Consider the following 19,154-nt stretch of genomic DNA (forward strand, 5'->3'; position numbering starts at 1 on the left):
AAGTAAACAATCATTGAACAGCCAAAGAGCCCATCTCATTCCAACTGGAAAATACATACATTACAACTGTTAATGAAGCATTGTAAAATAGTTCAATATCTGCATGTTTTAATGGTGTATTTATCTGAAAACTGCATGATACAACTTTTTTTCCATTGAAGTGAAGGCTGTTCCTCTGTAAAGTATGTATTTGTAACTTTATTATTAACATTATGGGCTGACGCCTTTCTATCTTTATCTTTCTTACTTGAACCCTGTTTGGCTTACAGCAGATCTCAGAATGGTTCCTATCATCTAGCTATCTATTTATCTATATATCTTTATATATATATATATATATATATATATTATTTATGTCAAGGGGGGAGGGGTAATCAGACTTACACCTTAGTAAAACACAAGGATATCATAGCAAGTTCTGACAACAAGTCATAACTATACGTCACATAGTTAACATTACGCATATAGAGGTTTAGGGGGAGTAGAAATCCAAAATGGGCCATGAGCCTAGTTACCCTAGTGGTAGAGGGACTATATAGTGTCGTTTGTTGTTCATGTAGATTTTAAGAGGTTATGCCAGGGTGACCATACTTTCCAGTAAATTTTGCTTTTGTTATGGATAATGTTTTTCATTTCTTCCAACTTCCTAGTGTCTTCCACTAACGCTATTCATTCTTTGTATGTTGGTGGAGAGGTCGCCTTCCACTTCACTTTTTTTATTCAAGCTTTTTATTTTAGGATCTTTTAATAAATAACTTGACATTCGTGGTTTTTAAAAAGTGAGTTTTTTGTGGTTTAAAAAAACACTAAAACCTCATAAATTTTGATAAACAGGCCTCCCAATGGTGGTGTGTTGGAGGCATCCTTGATTGAGAAGTGTTTGGGGATCTGGCTCACATGCCCTATATTAAAACAATTTCGGCTGAAGGTTCTAGAGACCATAAGTAAAATCACACAACATAAGATTACAATAGATAATCGGCTATTAATACTCAGAAGATAAGCCCAGAAAATAACACATTTTTGTCAGACCCACTTACCCTCTATCATCTTTAATCAGCAAAGGCACTAATCCTGAAAAAGTGGAAAGCCAAGTTATTTTTAAAGATAATGCCCCATCAAAGAAAAGCAACCAATCTGAACTTGTATTCTGTTCCACGCAGATGATGCCCAGCCTTTTCTTGAAGTGCACACGGAAAATCCAGAAGTGATCACATATGCAACCGGAGAAGACCTAATAATACCATGCCGTGTCACCTCTCCAGACTACAGTGTCAGCCTAAGAGAGGTAAGTGATGCAATGTGTGTTATATACCTGCTCATCTTTGATTTTGTAAAAAGAAATGTCTTTAGTTTCATGAAAAAATATTTTCAGATTTACAATCGCCTTCATTGGGCACAATTGCCCCTTGTTTAGTATAAGTTCAATGAACAAAGCTGGAACTGGAGATTTTTATCTACAATGAAAAAATACCTTTTGTTTTATAATTCTTGCTTTAAAGGGTCAAACTGAAAGTTTTTTAATTTTGCAATTCTTCAGAGTAGCTGGAGGAGGAGGTATTTAATCAAATTACACCTCCTAGATGAACCCCTTGTATAATGAACTGTTCCTACAATTTAAGCCTTTAAGTCAAATACACATTTAGTCATTCAACTGTGGCTTGCAAATTTGGTGTTCAGTGTTTCTCAACAAAAACCACCTGGCTTATGAGTGCAACTGCTGGTCCAGACAATTGCTGTTGAAATGAATAAGGGCCAAAACTGACAACTTGCTGAATTAGAAATCATTCATGTGACAAAATGGCCTGTATTAGCCCGGGTGCTCTTACCCTAATACTCACGAGTTTTCACTCAACATTGTTTTCATTTCAACTGCAAATCATAAATCCTCTCTTAGATGCAGCCTCTTGAGGCAGTGTTATAGTTTAGAAAAATTGCTGGGTTACATTTTGGGCATGTCTTTGTGACATTGCTATTTAAAATCTGTTAGAATTGGCAGCTTTGTGCAAGTGGATTTTTCTGCCAGATCATTGCAAATGTTAACATGCTTGGAGTTTTGTAAACTGGGAAGTACTGGAAGTATAACAACAAATAGCACACAAAGGAACAATGTTCTTCTGTATTTAGCATGGTACTGTTTCTTCAAACTGGCTTACTTTCTTAATGCCAAAATATTGCTACAGGTTACAAACTGACACCTAAAGATGATTTTGGAAACATTATAGTTATTTTGTATGTTTTGGTGTATAGTGATCATGCAGTCGTACAATTCTGTTTATGGGTTTATTCTTCAGAGTAAATAATTATCACAGCATAGCACTAATGAATATAGGGCCTAAGTTAAAAAAAAGGCCCAACCCCATCCTAGTGGTACGGGGTAGGTACGGTTTAAGGAGTTAGATTATTGAGGTTAGGAAGTGGGCAGAGGGACCTTTGCAGAGGGCTACTGGTTAGGATGAGATTGAGAAGTTAGTTCTCCCATTAGCAGGACAGAGGCAATTATATCCTCAGACAGACCTTTGTGCTTTTAGTTTGCTGGGGCTTAGCTGAGAAGGAACTTTTATTCTGAGGCTAGTTACTTTTTTAAAAGATGGAGTGCAGTATAACCAAATAATTCAGTGCCAATAATGTCAGTTGACTGTCCCTAGGATACTGCTCACAGTAATAGTTATTCAATAAAACTGGAGAGCTATGCGTTGAAGATCACTGGAAACTTTGTCAACAAGTGTTTATTCCATATAGACTGACTGCTAGGGGAACATACAGTAACTTAAAGAATCTCCTATGACCTAAAAAAGCTTCCTTTCTTACAATCCCAAGTAAATTCCAGCCCCAGAGAATTTTACTAGTCAGCAGGAAATTATATTGGGTCGTGTGGCGACATTCAGTCGGCTTCCTGTGCATAGAGGAAGCCCGGGGAGGGGAGCAAGAAACAAGTAAATTTAGAATATCCAATTCTAAAATTAAATTGACAACCACTACCTGAAAGACAACATACAGTTTACAGTATTTGTCTTGCCTACAAGAATGGGATTTAATAATAAATATAGCTGTTTTTATCTTTTATATATCAGTCAAAGTATATTGTATTTTTATATTATGAAGTGACTGCCAGCAGAACCTTATGTCATCTTTCTGATACATGGAAAACATTTTTATCAGTGTACATAAAATTCCAAATTCCTTTTCTGGTTGCAAAGTGTTAGATCAAGGTTTCCAAACCGTTCTAGGCTGAGCCAAAGCAATGGTAGGTCAGGAGTCCATCATTAGAAGACCATTTGGGGAATATGTTACTACACTGTTCTGGGTAGATCTTGGAATTCATATATATTTTTCTAACCTAGTTAGGAATAAAATAAGTCTTGGAAGGAAAGAGGAGATGGAACTGCAAAATCCTGAAATCCCATGTATTGGCCTCTCACTCATACTAATATTATTATTCTTATTTTAGTTACATAGTTACATAGTTACATAGTTAAGTTGGGTCGAAAAAAGACCAATGTTCATCAAGTTCAACCCCTCCAATTGAATCCCAGTGCACATACCTACACACACCCACTGAAACTATATATACCAATATCTTTATTAATTGTAGATTTTAGTATCACTATAGTTTTGGATTTATGCTTGTCCAAGAAATCATCCAAGCCCCTCTTAAAGGTGTTAACAAAATCAACCCTCGCAACATCACCCGGGCGGGCATTCCACAACCTCACTGTAAAGAACCACCTACGCTGCTTCAAATGAAATTTCTTTTCTTCTAGTCTGAAGGGGTGGCCTCTAGTTCGGTGATCTTCTTTATGGGTAAAAAATGCCCGTGCTATTTGTCTATAGTGTCCTCTAATGTACTTGTAAGATGCTTGTCCCCTCGCAAGCATCTTTTCTCGAGAGAAGACAACCTCAACCTTGACTTCCCTCATAGTTTAAATCTTCCATCCCCTCAAACAGTTTAGTTGCACATGTCTGCGCTCTCTCCGGCTCATTTATATCCTTTTTAAGGAGTGGAGACCAAAACTGCATTGCATACTCCAGATGAGGCCTCACCAGGGACCTATAAAGATGCACAATTATGTTTTCATCCCTTGAGTTAATGCCCTTTTATATGCAAGAGAGCACTTTGTTTGCTTTAGTAGCCACAGAATGACACTGCCTGAAAGTAGACAACTTGTTATCTACAAAAAAAACCTCGATCCTTCTCAGTTAAGGAAACTCCCAACACACTGCCATTTAGTGTATAACTTGCATTTATATAATTTCTGTCAAAAGTGCATAACCTTGCATTTATCGACATTGAACCTCATTTTCCAGTTTGCTGCCAGTTTTCTTGGAACTTATGGTTCTACATAATTTAATATCATCAGCAAATATAGAAATGGTACTTTCAATGCCCACCTCCATGTCATTAATAAACAGATTGAGAATCAAAGGACCAAGTACAGACCCTTGCAGTTCTCCACTAACAACACTGGTCAAATCAGCAAATGTTGCATTTACAACCAACTCTTTGTAGTCTATCCTTCAGCCAGTTCTCTATCCAATTACAAACAATATGTTCAAGGCCAAAATTCCGTAATTTAACCATAAACCTTCTGTGTGGCACTGTATCAAATGTTTTAGTAAAGTCCAAGTAGATTACATCCACTGCCATTGCAGAGTCGAGGTTTCTGCTCACCTCCTCATAAAAGGCAATTAAATTTGTTGGCAAGATCGGTTACACTAGCACAAACTTATAGTATTATGGTTTGCAATGAGGTCAACTATTTTATTTCTTAATGCCCCTTCGAAAAGCTTTCCTACCACTGGCGTCAGACTAACCGGCCTATAGTTTTGATGCTGAGAGTTAATGGTAGTTAATGGTGTTGAATAACTGATTCAGCTTGCATGTTCAGTTTACAAGCAACAGCAACTGTTAATAATTGGCCCAAATGGCCCATTATTCTCAGGAAAATATAAATAGCATCTGATAAACCAATTTACCCTGGTATTTTTGTGGTGGAACTATTTGGAACCTGAAATATACATGGCTTAGTCTTTGGAATTTTGGTTGTCCCAGTTATGCATTTTTTTTCTCTTTTCTTTATGTGCTATAATTTTGTGGCCAGATCATGTACACAGTTATATTGTTATTTGAGTGGAGACAAGAGATTCGTTCATTAAGTTCAATCTTTTTTATGTACCACTTGGCACTGTTGTCCCAGAGAAAGGATACAAATCCCAGAAGCTCTTGCCAACATTGCTTCAAGGAAGGGAACAAAGCCTTACCTAATGGGTAATTGGAATATTCCCCTGGAAAACTCCTTAATTTAATTTGTTACTGTAGCCTTGGATATTGTGATATTTCAAGAAGACGTGGAGGATAATAATGCTTTATCAAGGGGGGATTTGGGGTGGTGGTTCAGGTTGGACATCCATACATTAGAGGTTACTGGAAAAGACTATAAGTTGCAAACATATATACATGCCAGAAGTACTACGAGATGGATAACAACAATTATCAAACATTATTGAAAACACTGAAAATGTTTTACAGTGTTAAAACTGCGGGTTTGTCTGGAGAATTGAGCCTTCATTTTAGTGCTGTTGCTGTTGTAAATTTACCATGAGACGTGCAACATGGCAGGGCTTTTGATTGACAAGAGATGCCTAACCTACGGCATTTGGTGAGAGAAAGCCCCTCTGGGATGAAATAACTAATATGTGTTTGCATAAAAGAAAACAACCTGCACAACTTCACACCCTTTACACTAATACTAAGAGGCTGATGGAAATATGGAACTAGTTAATGGTGTGAGGGAGACAAGTGATGAAACCTGTCACTATGAGATCTTCAACCGTAGGGGAATTAGCTATGGAATCATTTTCTCTTTCTCAAAAGAATATGTATTGGGAGCAGATATTGCATAACAGATTAATGTTCAAAAGACCCCCATTTGACAGCCATGCCCTATGGAATTAGGCAACACAGCCATTTATACTGTGAATTTGATTTCTGACTGATTTATGGCTTCTTGGGAACCTGCACTTGTGAAAATATAGACAGAGAAATTATTCTATTAACAGCTAGAATTCTGTTCTGACTTTAGGAATTAACTTTAAAACCCTAACAATTCTGACATTTTTAAATAAACCGGTGTGAAACCACTGTAACCTTATGGGTGACCTTCTGGTTTCCTGATGGTGGCAGTGCAGACATTCTAGTGCAATTAAAACACCACGTCATGGTTATTATCCATTTTTAATGGTATATTTAATTTGTATAATATCTAGCCTGCAACGGTATAGATGTATTGGGCTACCATTTAAATTTCCGAACATCGTTGAAAGGGGTTTTAGATCAACAGTTTTGAGTTGGCATTTAAGGCCTTTCACCCCATGCTACCCCAGTATCCAAACACCCAGGCTAACCTCTGTAGGGTGGTCCAGGGAAAAGATGTGGATGGAGGCTCTCTAACTTCAGTAACAAAGAAAGCACATTAGTCTTTCCTGTAGTAGTAAGAGATAAATTCCTAGTTTAACACAAGTTGACCAGTTCTTACAACAAACAAGTCATGAATTGCTTTCTACCTGTGCAGCAAGGTCATCGAATTCAAGGTGCTCAACCTTGCCTTTTCAGAGGGGGTAATCACAAATAAGAAGTTGTAAACCCGGCCCGGCAATCTGTGGGTTCTGGCAAATGCCAGAGGGGATGTTATTAGGTGCCATAGAAAGTCAGTATTTAGTGGGCTGGTGGGGGGCTGTTTGGGCCTCTGTGTGGGCTGATTGGGCCTTTGTGTACCTGAAATGCCAGGGCATATTTTCATTTTCAGTCCGGACCTGTTGTAAACCCAGTGGCGTAACTAGATGTTACTGGGGCCCACAGCACATAAATTTTAAGGGCCCCCAACATATCCAGAGGTTGTCCTGTTTTACCAATATATGTTGCAATTGCTCTTTATTTGCGCTTCATAGGGCCCCTATAACTCATGGGCCCCCCTGCAGCCATGGTGTCTGCTTCCTCTGTAGTTACGCAACTGTGTAAACCTTCATCTAAGGTGTACAGTTCTTATTGAGTTTCTAATGAACAGGCTTTGCATGTGGATGCTGCTAACCAAAATGGCTTCCTGTTTATTGGTCTGGCACAATGTAGAGAGTTGCATAAGTTTACCATTAATAGTGCAGCGGTAATATTCTATGATCCAAAGCTCTTGCAGTGAAACTCATGTTTCTTCTTTTTTATCCATAACAGTTCTTCTCAAAGAAGGAGGTGAACATCGCAGAAATGAAGTGGGACCCACAGAGAGGTTTCAATATTTCCAACCCGTCTCCTTCGGTTAATGAAATATTGGAATGTTTTACAACGGTGAATGGAAACAAGTTCTCTTCTTTGTACATGCCCCAGAAAGAGGGTAAGAATAAAGCATAAAGGAAAATTGATGCATTTTTATTGGTTAATTAAAGTGTCTCCTTTGATTTGTTAAGTGTGTAAACCAAATACAATTTTCTTCGATTAAGATGTTTTCCCCCCATAAGAAATGGTAGATTATACTTTCAAAATGGATTAAGCGTGGTTAAACAATTTTTCCTTTTCACGTAATGGAAATAGTGAGATGAAGGCATAATTACAGTACATCTGAAGTAGCATTTATTATTCTGCACAATAGATATATGTTTCCTATTTATTACTATATGAGGGGGCTTCTCTCTTGTTTTATCATATGTAGATTATAGCAGCCCTGCTAGGCTTCTTCTGTACAATCATTTAAACATTAAATAAGCCCAATAGGCTGGTTTTGCATCCAATAAGGAATTATATTAATTATATCATAATTTGGATCAAGTACAAGGTACTGTTTTATTATTACAGTGAAAAAGGAAATACTTTTTAAAAATGTATATTATTTGGATAAAATGGAGTCTATGGGAGCCGTAATTCAGAGCTTTCTGGATAATAGATTTCCAGATAACGGATCCCATACTTGTATTACATATACAAGGAAAATTTGTTTGTGCAAAAGGAATAACTTTTCACATTGCGAATAGTTTTTCCATTAAGGACTTTTATTACATTCCTCCATAATAGCGCTAATGTTCCTTGGTCAGTGCCTTGTTATTAGATATACCAGCCCTATGGCACTTAAGATACTGACCCCGCACAAAAAAATAAATAAATATATACCCCATGTGTCATTTTCTACCTTTTTCTTCATCTGGAAACTTCCCTGGTGATTCTGCAAGAAGATATGGGAGATCATTTGGGGGAGCAACATTATATCCACTTTTTTATTAACAGGTGTAATTATACCATAGATAAAAAGTAAATATATACAATGTATAACTGATAATACAATGATAATATAATTATAATAATAATGCAAACTGACTTTCAGCTTAATCAATGTTTCTCCCTCGGCTTTGTATCTTTGTGTTATTCATTATTTAAAAGCCTCTTAGAACTTCTTTTAATATAATGCGAAATACCCAACAAGAGAAGCTGTCAGATTTGTAATGAACATGGCGCCCATTTCATTCCCTCATTGAAAATAAATAAATAAAATGTATCTTAAAACCAAATTATAATTTAGTGCGAATATTTCAATATAAATAGATTTATTTTACACCCCATGTTTAGCCCATGTTTCAGACATACAGTAACTTATTAAAATCTATTACTTCTTATTCAAACCAGTCTTTTCATATACTACATTTATATAACATATTATGTTTATTAGTCTTGGAACCCCATATGTAACTTGGATAAAAAAACATATTTTTCTGTATTCTTTACAATATTCATTTGGCAGAAGTAGATAAATGTCTGCACGCCAAGCGAGGTTGCTAAATGACACAGACATTGGTTTCCTTTCTTTCAATCAAAGAAGATATCAATGTGTTCTTAAAATAAAAATACATTTCTGAAAAATACCATAATAAAATTGATACACAGTAAAAAAACATAAAAAATAATGCTGGTGCATTAGCCAAAAAATGTTTTTTTTAATGCGGTACTGCTACCCACATTCTTTTAGTATTTTCTTTTCTTTGAAGCAAATCATCTGTAAAGCATTATGACATCTATTTATATTAATGTGTATATTATCATATCCTCTCTTTTCTTACTCTTTTATTAGGATTTATTGAAATTGCTGTTGTTTTTCTATTTTTGAAATTCCTGGTGTGCATCAGCTATTTTTTCAAAATGTGTATTATGTTTCTGATTTTCACCCAGGTTAAGTTTATATATAAACTTTTATATATAAACTTATTTCCCCTACCCCTGGTCCGAACCCTTGTTCGGCACCAGCGCACCTCTGTGCTCGCTCTTCTGTGCGTGCTCTGCTCTCACCCCTCCACAAAATGTTATATTGGGCACGCATGCACACTCGGTGTGCCGAAAAGAGGGCGAAGTGGCCGGCCGGGTTGCCTTGGGTGCCTGGCTGGCTTGGCCCGGGGCTGCATACTTGTATTCCATTTCAAGGAATACTAATTTCTCTATGGATATTTTAAAGTAGGACAATTTCCAAGGTAGCTGTTTCTCTGGTAACTGTATCAGTCTTAATAGCAATTATTTTATCAGCAAACATTTTGATCTACACAGCAACTCTTTCTTTGGCAATGATTTTTAAGTCTCCATGGCAATGCTCACTATGGCAGTACTCTTCATGGAATCAGTTTTCATGGAGACAGTTGTCATGGTTATGGTCCCCATGGCAACTTTTCATTAGGGTAGCAGTCTCCGCTGGCTTCTGGCTGTCCATAACTGTATGCATGGTGAATTGGAGGCAGTTGCAATAACTGTTACCATGGTAATATCAGCTATAAAGACTGGTGTGATGACATTAAGGGGGTTATGTACTAAACCCCCTGAATTTATCTCATATTTTATTAAAAACCACAACCAAACTCCCATTCCCAATTTTAGCTTATTTTTAATTAAAAAACTAGATTTTATTGGATTGCGGGAAAAACTCAAGCGAAAATCTACATTGATTTTCCAGAGTTACTCAAAATTTTCTGGCTTTTTTTCTCGAATTGTTCAAATTTTTAGAGTTTTGCCCGAAAAACCCAGCAAAAAGTGGGATTTTTGGGCTAAACCCAGCTTAGACCACGAAAACTTCAAATTAAGATAGGTGCCTCTCCCATTGAGTTACACAGGACCTCGACAGTTCTGAGATTTCAGATTTTCGGATTCAGGCTTTTTGCAGCATCGGGGTATAATAAATCTTGAAAAAAAGTTTTTTCCCTCTAAAAGTTCTAGTGAAAAAAACTCGTATTTTTTCAAGATTTCACAACTCGACCTTTAATAAATTACCCCCTGAATGACAATACAGTTTTAATATCTCATGCCACTAATTTATATGCTACTTTCTATTCCTCTCATTGCAGATTATAATGTCACTATTACTACTGTGACAGCAAGTGCAACCAGATTGCTGGTGGGGGAACCACTGACACTTTTCTGCAAAGGAGAAACTGGATACAATTCAAGGGTACTTTTGGACTGGGTACATGGCAAAACGGTGAGAAGATACTGCTACAGGTTTAAATAATAGTTTTCAATGGAAATGCTGTTACGTACATATCAAGCAATCTAGTTGTTTTATTATATGGATTATATTAATTATGGCGATTTTCAGATTTTTGTTGCCCCAGTCCATTGGATATATGTATACAATACAATAGTAATCCAATAATATGAGTTTGCCTTTCAATACCAAACTGGCTTGTTATAAACTAATATTTTAATTGATATCCTTATCCTTATCTTATCTGGTGGCAGAGATTGATAGATATTTAGTAGTCCTATTTTAAATAAATTAATAAATGATGAAAGTCACTGAGGAGCCACAGTCACATGGACCATACCTAATATCCTTGTAATACACAAAAACAATAAATCATTTGTATCTTTATAAAGAGTAGTCAGTCATGTCTATGTTGCAACTTTACTACAGGGTTTACATTATTAGCCCAAAACATATACACATATGCAAGTGCATTTTCTCTGTGTCCGCTATATTTGTATTTTAGGACAATGAAAATAAATGTACTTGACAGTAGACAGTTCTACCAGTATGCATGTAGTTTCTGTATATTTCTACAATTCATAAGATATACATATATATAAAGGGGCTGTTCACCTTTAAATGAACTTTGAGTATGATATAGAGAATGATATTCTAAGACAAATTGCAATTGGTTTTATTTTTTTAATTATTTTTGGTTTCTGAGTTATTTAACTTTTAATTAAGCAGCTTTCCGGTTTGACATTTCAGCATATGGTAGCTAGGGTGCAAATTACCCAAGAAACTATGAATTCATTTGAATAAGAGACTGGAATATGAATAGGAGAGGGCTCACATATAAAGATGTGTAATAAAATGTAGCCATAACAATAAATTTGTAGTCTTAGAGATCATTCTTTTTTTTAGATGGGGTCAGTGACCCCCAACTGAAATGACAATTGAAAAGTTGCTTAGAATTAGCCATTCTATAGCATACTAAAAGTTAACATAGTAATCAATCAGAGTGGTTCTGAAATGCAATTTTAGTGCATGCAAGAAATTTTACAACATACAACTGTTGTTTACCGTTATTTATTTCTCTTCTGTAGGTATTAAAATCCAATTCAACCTTCAGTAAAGAAAAATTTCCTTTTGTTGGAACAAGAACAGTGAACATCACACATGTTTCATTGCATGACCAGGGGGTCTACACCTGCCAAGATAAAATATATAAACAAAACTCCAAAAAAATTCACATTAGAGTTTATGGTGAGTAGATTGGGCACTATAATTCCCTTTCACTGTCAACTTGAATTCATTCTAGACAGGGTCGGTACTGATGTACCAGGGCCACCCTCCACCCCCTCGCTGCACTATCGCCAATGCGATCATTGCCGCATGCGCGTACGCACACACAGTATGTTTTTTGTGGAGGCCGCAGCTTGAAAAATCCCTCAGATGTGGGATCTGGGCCCACAAGAGCCGGGGGCCCACCAAGTTTTTTCCCGGTGTCCTGCCAGCCCAGTCTGACCCTGATTGTAGAGAGATAGGGAGGATGTTCGAGAGGGGATTTTAAGGAGAGAAAAGGAAACAGGATATTGCTTGGGGTTTGGGGTTGGCGGTATAATTTGTGCTGCTACTTAGGGATGCACAGAACTCACTAATTTGGGAATCAGTCAAATCCCAAATCTATCAAGCAGGAGCAGGGCAATCCTCTGACTGCTGCCCCAGCTTCCCCCTCTCCAAACTGCGCTCGGAGCAGGTAAAAGTGGAGCTGCATTGCTAGCAGAGCCAAATTTCCGGTTAAAACAACAGAAATCGTCTCTTAAAGTTACAGGAGGCAGTTTTTTTGCTGCCTCTTGTAACTGGCTGCTCATTGCTGCCTGATGCAAAGTTCTCACCTTGTCTCATGGCAGGAGTGGCCCTGTGCAGGAGTTAGATGAATCCTGAACCAAATTCATAAAGGGCAAGTAAAAGTTAAAAAGAGCCGCACAGGGAGAAAAAAAATTAAAGTTCCTTGTTCGTTTGATGAAAAGTATTTACATTAGGTTACGCCAGACACTTGAATTCAGCCGAATCCGAATCTTGCTAAAAGAAGCAGAATCCCAGCCAAATCCCAAACCGAATCCTGGATTTGGTGCATCCCTACTGGCTTTCTAGCCTGAGTGAACCAAACCCTCATTTTAAAAAAACATTTGCTTTAGAGATCATTGAGGCAGATATATACCTTCCTTTTCCAGTTACTGTGCCACCGTGTATAATTTTTTTTTTATTCTTTATTTACATTACAATGATGCATTTGTCCTGCTGTGGTGTCGCTTACAGTCTAAGATGTAAGATTCACACAACACACACTTTGTAGTCAATTATATGAAGAGCCAAATGGCCAGTCCCTATGCTCTTAGTCTAAAGTCTGTGGCACTTTAAAAATGTTGTATTGTACTGCTATGCGATTTGATTGATAGTCATAGATTTTATTACAGACGTTAATTAGACACAAACGTAGGCACATTCAGTGCTCAGGTTGCTCTGAAAAAAGCAAGATAAGTGAAAAATCTGCTGTCACTGAAATGGTTAAACCCCATTTCCTTTAGTCTTTGTATTAGCTTCATTTCTTTTCAGTTTATCAGAAGAAAGAGTATAACCTACCTTTCATACAGTCTGGAAAGTAGATAAATGTAGAATTCTCTGGTTGAAAGATAAGGATCACTTTCCTAACAAAGTGAACAATTCAGCAAGTTTATTTTTCATTGGTGTGGAGGAGATGTGACTTGAAAGCGGCTGTGCTGGATATTCTCCCCTAACACTCTCATTTTTGGCAATCTTGATTTTAAGCCGCAATACATTTTTTCATCAACTGCTTTTTTCCCCCCTGCCCTTCATTAAAAACTCTTAAGTCAAAATGATAACACCCTTAGTTGGCCATTATTTAATAGGAACTTGAAGCTGCATTCTATCTTAATGAAAACAGCGCTGGCCTTAAAATTATAATACAAAAATGTAAATATACACTCAGGGCAGATTTATCAAGGGTCGAATTTCGAGTTTCTAAAAACTCCCATCAACTCGAAAATTTGAAGAAGAAAAAAAATATAGTATCGAGCAGCGAATTCAAATCGAATTTTATCACATTTTTTTTTCAAAAGTCCACCAAATGACTCCAAATTGATTGTAGGAGGTCGAATTCTTAAAGGGACAGTAGATGATAAATTTCAAAATTAGAATTTCGATTTTTTTTAAATTCAAATCAAATTTGGACAATTCCCTTGAAATTGTACTGTTTACACTGCAAATAATTCACTTTACCAAATAAAATGTTATTCCTACAATAACGTATATATTGTTTTAGTTGTAATATTGGCGTGTAGGCAGCCATCTTAGTTAACTTTACCTGGTCGTGTGCTTTCAGAAAGAGCCAGTACTTCATGATGGAACTGCTTTCAGGCAGGCTATTGTTTCTCCTACTCACTGTAACTGAAGGAGCTGCAGTTGTTATCTTGTTAGGGCATGCACACAAATGCGAATCTCCACCGCGTAAATACGCTAGCGTAATGTACCATTACCTAAGCTTAAAACCTTTACAGCCCTTACATTCCCATTGTTCTGTTGAGGGGCTGCTGGGAGGGTGGTTATATCACTCCAAATTGCAGCACAGCAGCAAAGAGTGACTGAAGTTTATCAGAGCACAAGTTATATGACTGGGATCACCTGAGAAACTGACGACATGTCTAGACCCATGTAAGATTTCAAAATTAAATATCAAAAAATCTGTCTGCTCTTTTGAAAAATGCATTTCAGTGCAGGAGGACCACTAATAATTGATGTATTTTGAGAATTCCAGAATTCCTTTAAGTGGAAAATATAATTTCAAGCACAATCAGCATGTTTTTCCCCCCCCACAATGTAAGGTTTTTCCTAGAATTCCAGCACCATTGTGGTCACCACGGGGTGGCACATTCAAGGTGGTTTAGTACATTAAGTGGAATTGCAGGCATCTTGCTAAACGAATGCCATCTGAATCAACTGCATGAGATTTTTTTTTGAGGAGAAGTTATTTATAAATGTTTATTTTGCTCTATTTCCATTTTTTCCCTCATCATTTCACCAGTTGCATGTTATTGGTTTTCTTTTAGAGAAGGGATTCTTGAACATAAGCACTCCAGATGGGCAAATATATCCAGTGAACGGAGTTACTAAACAAGTTACGCTGACTGCCGAGGTAGACGCATTGCCAAAGCCTGTTATTACTTGGTGAGTCATGACAAATTTCCAGAAAACGATTGATTTTTCTTTTACTGTAATTCCCTGTTATAGTTTGAAGAAGATCAGCCAGTTTCCCAACAACAAATTGCAGTGAATCAGTTGTAAATTACAACTGACACGCGTCTTTTTATTTTGACACACAACGCCATGCAAGTCTATGGGCATAATTTTTTTGGCGAAACAATTCGCCCATCCCTGGTTGTAGGGGCCCATTCACTAAGTTCGAGTTAAGGAATAGAGGAAAAATAGTTCGATTTTCGAATGTTTTTTTATGGCTACTTCGACCATCGAATTGGCTACTTCGACCTTCGACTATGACCTTCGACTTCGAATCGAACGATTCGAACTAAAAATCATTCGACTATTCGATAGTCGAAGTACTGTCTCTTTAAAAAAAAACTTCGACCCCCTAGTTCGCCACCTAAAAGCTACCGAAGTCAATGTTAGCCTATGGGGGATAATCCTTCGATTTATGGATTAAAATCCTTCAAATCGTTCGATCGAACGATTATTCCTTTGATCGTTCGATCAAACGAATTGCGCAAAATCCTTCGACTTCGATATTCGAAGTCAAGGATTTTAATTCGCCAGTCGAATATCGAGGGTTAATTAACCCTCAATATTCGACCCTTAATACATCTGCCCCGTAATGAATTCACATTCTGAAGAAGTCATTCTTCTGCAAAAAGGATGTTTGACCACCGTTTGCAGGATTGTAGACCAAGGGGAATAATACTAATAGAGAGTTATTGGGTTTTAAAGTTAACCTGACAAATTAAAAATCTATAGGGTGCCTGATATTTTATTGCTGTTTTAGCCTCTGAAAAAGCAACGATTTTTAGACGTTTATACTTATAATTTAGTTTACATACAATTCTTTCACCTAGCATTATAACGCTCCATAGAAGACATCCTCCTACCCTTCAGGAATTGAAAGGTAAAATAAAATCCACCTAGAGGACTATTTACTGATATTTGAATTTCTATTTTTTCAAGAATCACATTTTTCTCTAAAAATGTGTTTTGTTTTTTAAACTTTTAAATTTATATAAATACTTTGCAAGTAAAAGCAGCAGAGGTCCTATAGAAGTCAATGGGATCTGCGCTGATCTTACTTTTTTTTAGTTATTCAAACTTTGAATTTAGAGGTTGAATTATTTCTCCTGTTAGGCTTATGGCATGGGGACCGCTACAGAGGAGAAAACACATGGCCAAATCCATGTTCAATGTATGCCATAGGTCTTAAATGTTTTTGTCACATGTATTTCACATGTACGAAACTTTTCATGACTTTTCACCAAAATCCAATGCATTTGAACAGTCTGATTCAACAGATTCTTACTTTTGTTTCTGAATATTTGAATATTAAATGCTTCTGTGCAGTTTGGAAAAGCTGGGATATTTCAATGGAAAATACTTCTTTGGAAAACTTTTAAAAAAACACATAACTGCCCCTGAAGTTAGAGATAGGAAACCATAATGTTTGACTCACGGCTCTCTGCTGAAAGGCCTTGGCTGTATACTTTTTCTAACTGCTAAAATAAAGAACTTCCGTTTCATATTATTTTCCATAAAAGGTACAAGAATGGCGTGCCGATAGCAGCAAATCACACCTGTTATAAGCCTGAGCCAGAGAAGTTCAGCCTGGTAGTAAAGAACCCAAGTGACAAGGATTCTGGAAATTACACCATGGTTCTCGACAACTCTGTGTATCATAAGAGCATCAGCTTCATTTTGAATGTCAATGGTAAGTGGTGACTAATGTATATTATCATTGGGTTACTATATACAATACACATAGTTGATCAGATAACAAGTTATTCAAGTAATTCCCCAGTGCACTATAGCGAGCCTGCATACTAATTTAAATGTACATTTATTTGTAGGGTTGCTAATTTGACCAGACTTATAGAAACTATAACCTAGAATATTAGCACACTTTTAAAGACCAAAGAAAGGATGAATCAGGATCCCTTCGCAAACCTGCAAACAAAGTTCAACTCACATTTATTTGGAATGTACAGGAAAGATTTATAGGCCACACATGGCAACAGTCTGTAAATCGCTTAAATAAGTACAAAATAACCTGTTTTTTATTAGGCTCAGGCAAATTCAGATTCTCTCACGAAAGAGGGCTCATTTACAAAGCAGGATGCAGCCTGCAAAGTGCAAAGGATGGCTGCCATTTTTTTGCACTTTACATTGTTTATTGCCACAGACAACAGGAGGGATAGGTTTTCAAATTACTGGGATGTGTGTCTACTCCTGAAAAACAAATACAATAAGGGGCACATTCACCAAGCTCGGGTGAATGATGAATAGAGGGAAAAAAACTCGAATTTCGAGTAGTTTTTTTGTGCTCCTCGACTATCGAATTGGCGTAAATTCGCCTGAGTAGAATGATTCGAATAGATCGAGCGCAAAAATGCTGCAACAATTCACCCATTCGATAGTCAAAGTACTGTCTCTTTTAAAAATACTTTGACTGCCTACTTCGCCACCTAAAACCTACCGAATTGCTTTAAAAGCCTATGGGAAAGTCCCATAGGCTTGTTTTCTAAGTTTTTGATTGAATAAAAAGGCATGAATGAAAAATCCTTCGATTGAATATTCGATTGTGCGACTATTCCCCGGTCGAATATTCTCCCTTTCGACTATTCGCCAGCGCGTAAATTCAGTCGAATTTCGAGGGATTTAACCCCTCGAAATTCGACCCTTGATACATCTGCCCCTAAATGTATATAGTCACATAAAAAAATATTTCAAAACAATTACCCAGTGGTCTCAACACATCAAAACCCCAGTCCAAGGGTTGCTACAATCTCAAAATCTCAAATGCGCTTGAGAGACCTGATGGTAATAAATGCAGTAGACAGAATAAATATGAATAAAAATTATTTATTAGGACATGATAGTCTGCCAAACGGGCACTTGTAAGTGATTACCATCAGGTATCTGACACGCATTTGGGATTAATGATTGTTTTTTTATTTGTAGTTACTCCACTGCTTGCACTAAGGGGCCGATTCACTAAGGGTCGAATATCGAGGGTTAATTAACCCTCGATATTCGACTAGGAATTAAAATCCTTCGACTTCGAATCTCGAAGTCGAAGGATTCAGCGCATATAGTTCGATCGAACGATCGAAGGATAATTCCTTCGATCGAACGATTAAATCCTTCGATTCGAAGGATTTGAATCCAACAATCGAAGGAATATCCTTCGATCAAAAAAAGTTAGCCAAGCCCATGGGGACCTTCCCCATAGGCTAACATTGACTTCGGTAGCTTTTAGATGGCGAACTAGGGGGTCGAAGTTTTTTTTAAAGAGACAGTACTTTGACTATCGAATGGTCGAATAGTCGTACGATTTTTACTTCGAATCCTTCAATTCGAAGTCGTAGGTCGAAGTAGCCCATTCGATGGTCGAAGTAGCCCAAAAAAAACTTCGAAATTCAAAGTTTTTTAACTTCGAATCCTTCACTCGAAGTTAGTGAATCGGCCCCTTAATAAATATATGGTTCAAGATTTGTTTTGGAGGATGTTGATCAAGGTGATAGGGTCTCCTCATTTCATTTCAGCTGCCCTGTCTTTCTGAATAGCTAAACACTGTAAAATGGAAAGATCTAAGATGCTGCGTAACACCTGAGAGTTTCCAACAGCGCCAGCTTGTGTTAGCAAATCCCTCAAAAGCCTTCAAGGTTAACATAAATGCTTTGTTAGATAAGCAAGATATTTAGGGTTACAGTCATCAATTTAAACAAGTGTAATATGATGATCCAGGGCATATGTCAGAATGCCTTTTCAATTAAGGGAGGAATCTTTTCCTTTCTTAAAGAGAAACTGGAAAACCTTCATGGTGTTTTTGTTTGTTCCACATTAGCTTTCCTACAAAGAATTTGGTCAAAGGTTAAAAGTGAGGGGTCTCCATGGCAGCTAGAACTGGGTAGGGTACATGCCATCTGCTTTATATATGTCAGCCCAGTAGGGTAGACCATCATGTAAAAAGCATTAAAGTATCATTACCGAAAATCTGAGTTTTGTATGCCAGCGTATTAGCTTGCCAGTCTGGCACATGCACAGCCTTAGTAAATGTAAAAATTATCAACAATGCACTGAAAATACAAAAACAAGCAGATTACATTGTGATAATCCAAGTGAATTGACCTCCGACACAAGCACTCTGCGAGAAAACAAAAAAACCTTACAACTGGAGCGGATGTCTCAATATCACAAGAGGATGTTTGCTAAGGAATCATTCTATGAAAAAATGATATTCTGCCAGTTGTTTGTAGGAGCTAGAAAGAACTATCAGTTCCCACCTTGTTCATCTGATCTTCCTATGGGAGCTGAGCCATGTTGTTTAACTTGGAAAAGGGAAATGTTCTTTTTCTGCTCCTCTCGGAGCAT

At 37.1% G+C, this 19,154-nt stretch overlaps 1 protein-coding gene across 2 annotated transcripts in view; it reads left to right on the forward strand.

Annotated features, from left to right (window-relative positions):
• kdrl.L (kinase insert domain receptor like L homeolog) overlaps positions 1–19,154 on the forward strand; it is a 126,115-nt gene that overhangs the window by 46,539 nt on the left and 60,422 nt on the right. For both annotated transcript variants that reach the window (XM_041572715.1, XM_018229801.2), the window contains exons 4-9: positions 1,164–1,288; positions 7,226–7,385; positions 10,363–10,496; positions 11,591–11,750; positions 14,615–14,732; positions 16,322–16,491. In XM_041572715.1, coding sequence (XP_041428649.1) covers positions 1,164–1,288; positions 7,226–7,385; positions 10,363–10,496; positions 11,591–11,750; positions 14,615–14,732; positions 16,322–16,491 — 867 coding nt within the window. The remainder of the gene's footprint in view (positions 1–1,163; positions 1,289–7,225; positions 7,386–10,362; positions 10,497–11,590; positions 11,751–14,614; positions 14,733–16,321; positions 16,492–19,154) is intronic.

The sequence above is a fragment of the Xenopus laevis genome, chromosome 8L, assembly GCF_017654675.1.
Source record: "Xenopus laevis strain J_2021 chromosome 8L, Xenopus_laevis_v10.1, whole genome shotgun sequence".
Taxonomy (NCBI): Eukaryota; Metazoa; Chordata; class Amphibia; order Anura; family Pipidae; genus Xenopus; species Xenopus laevis.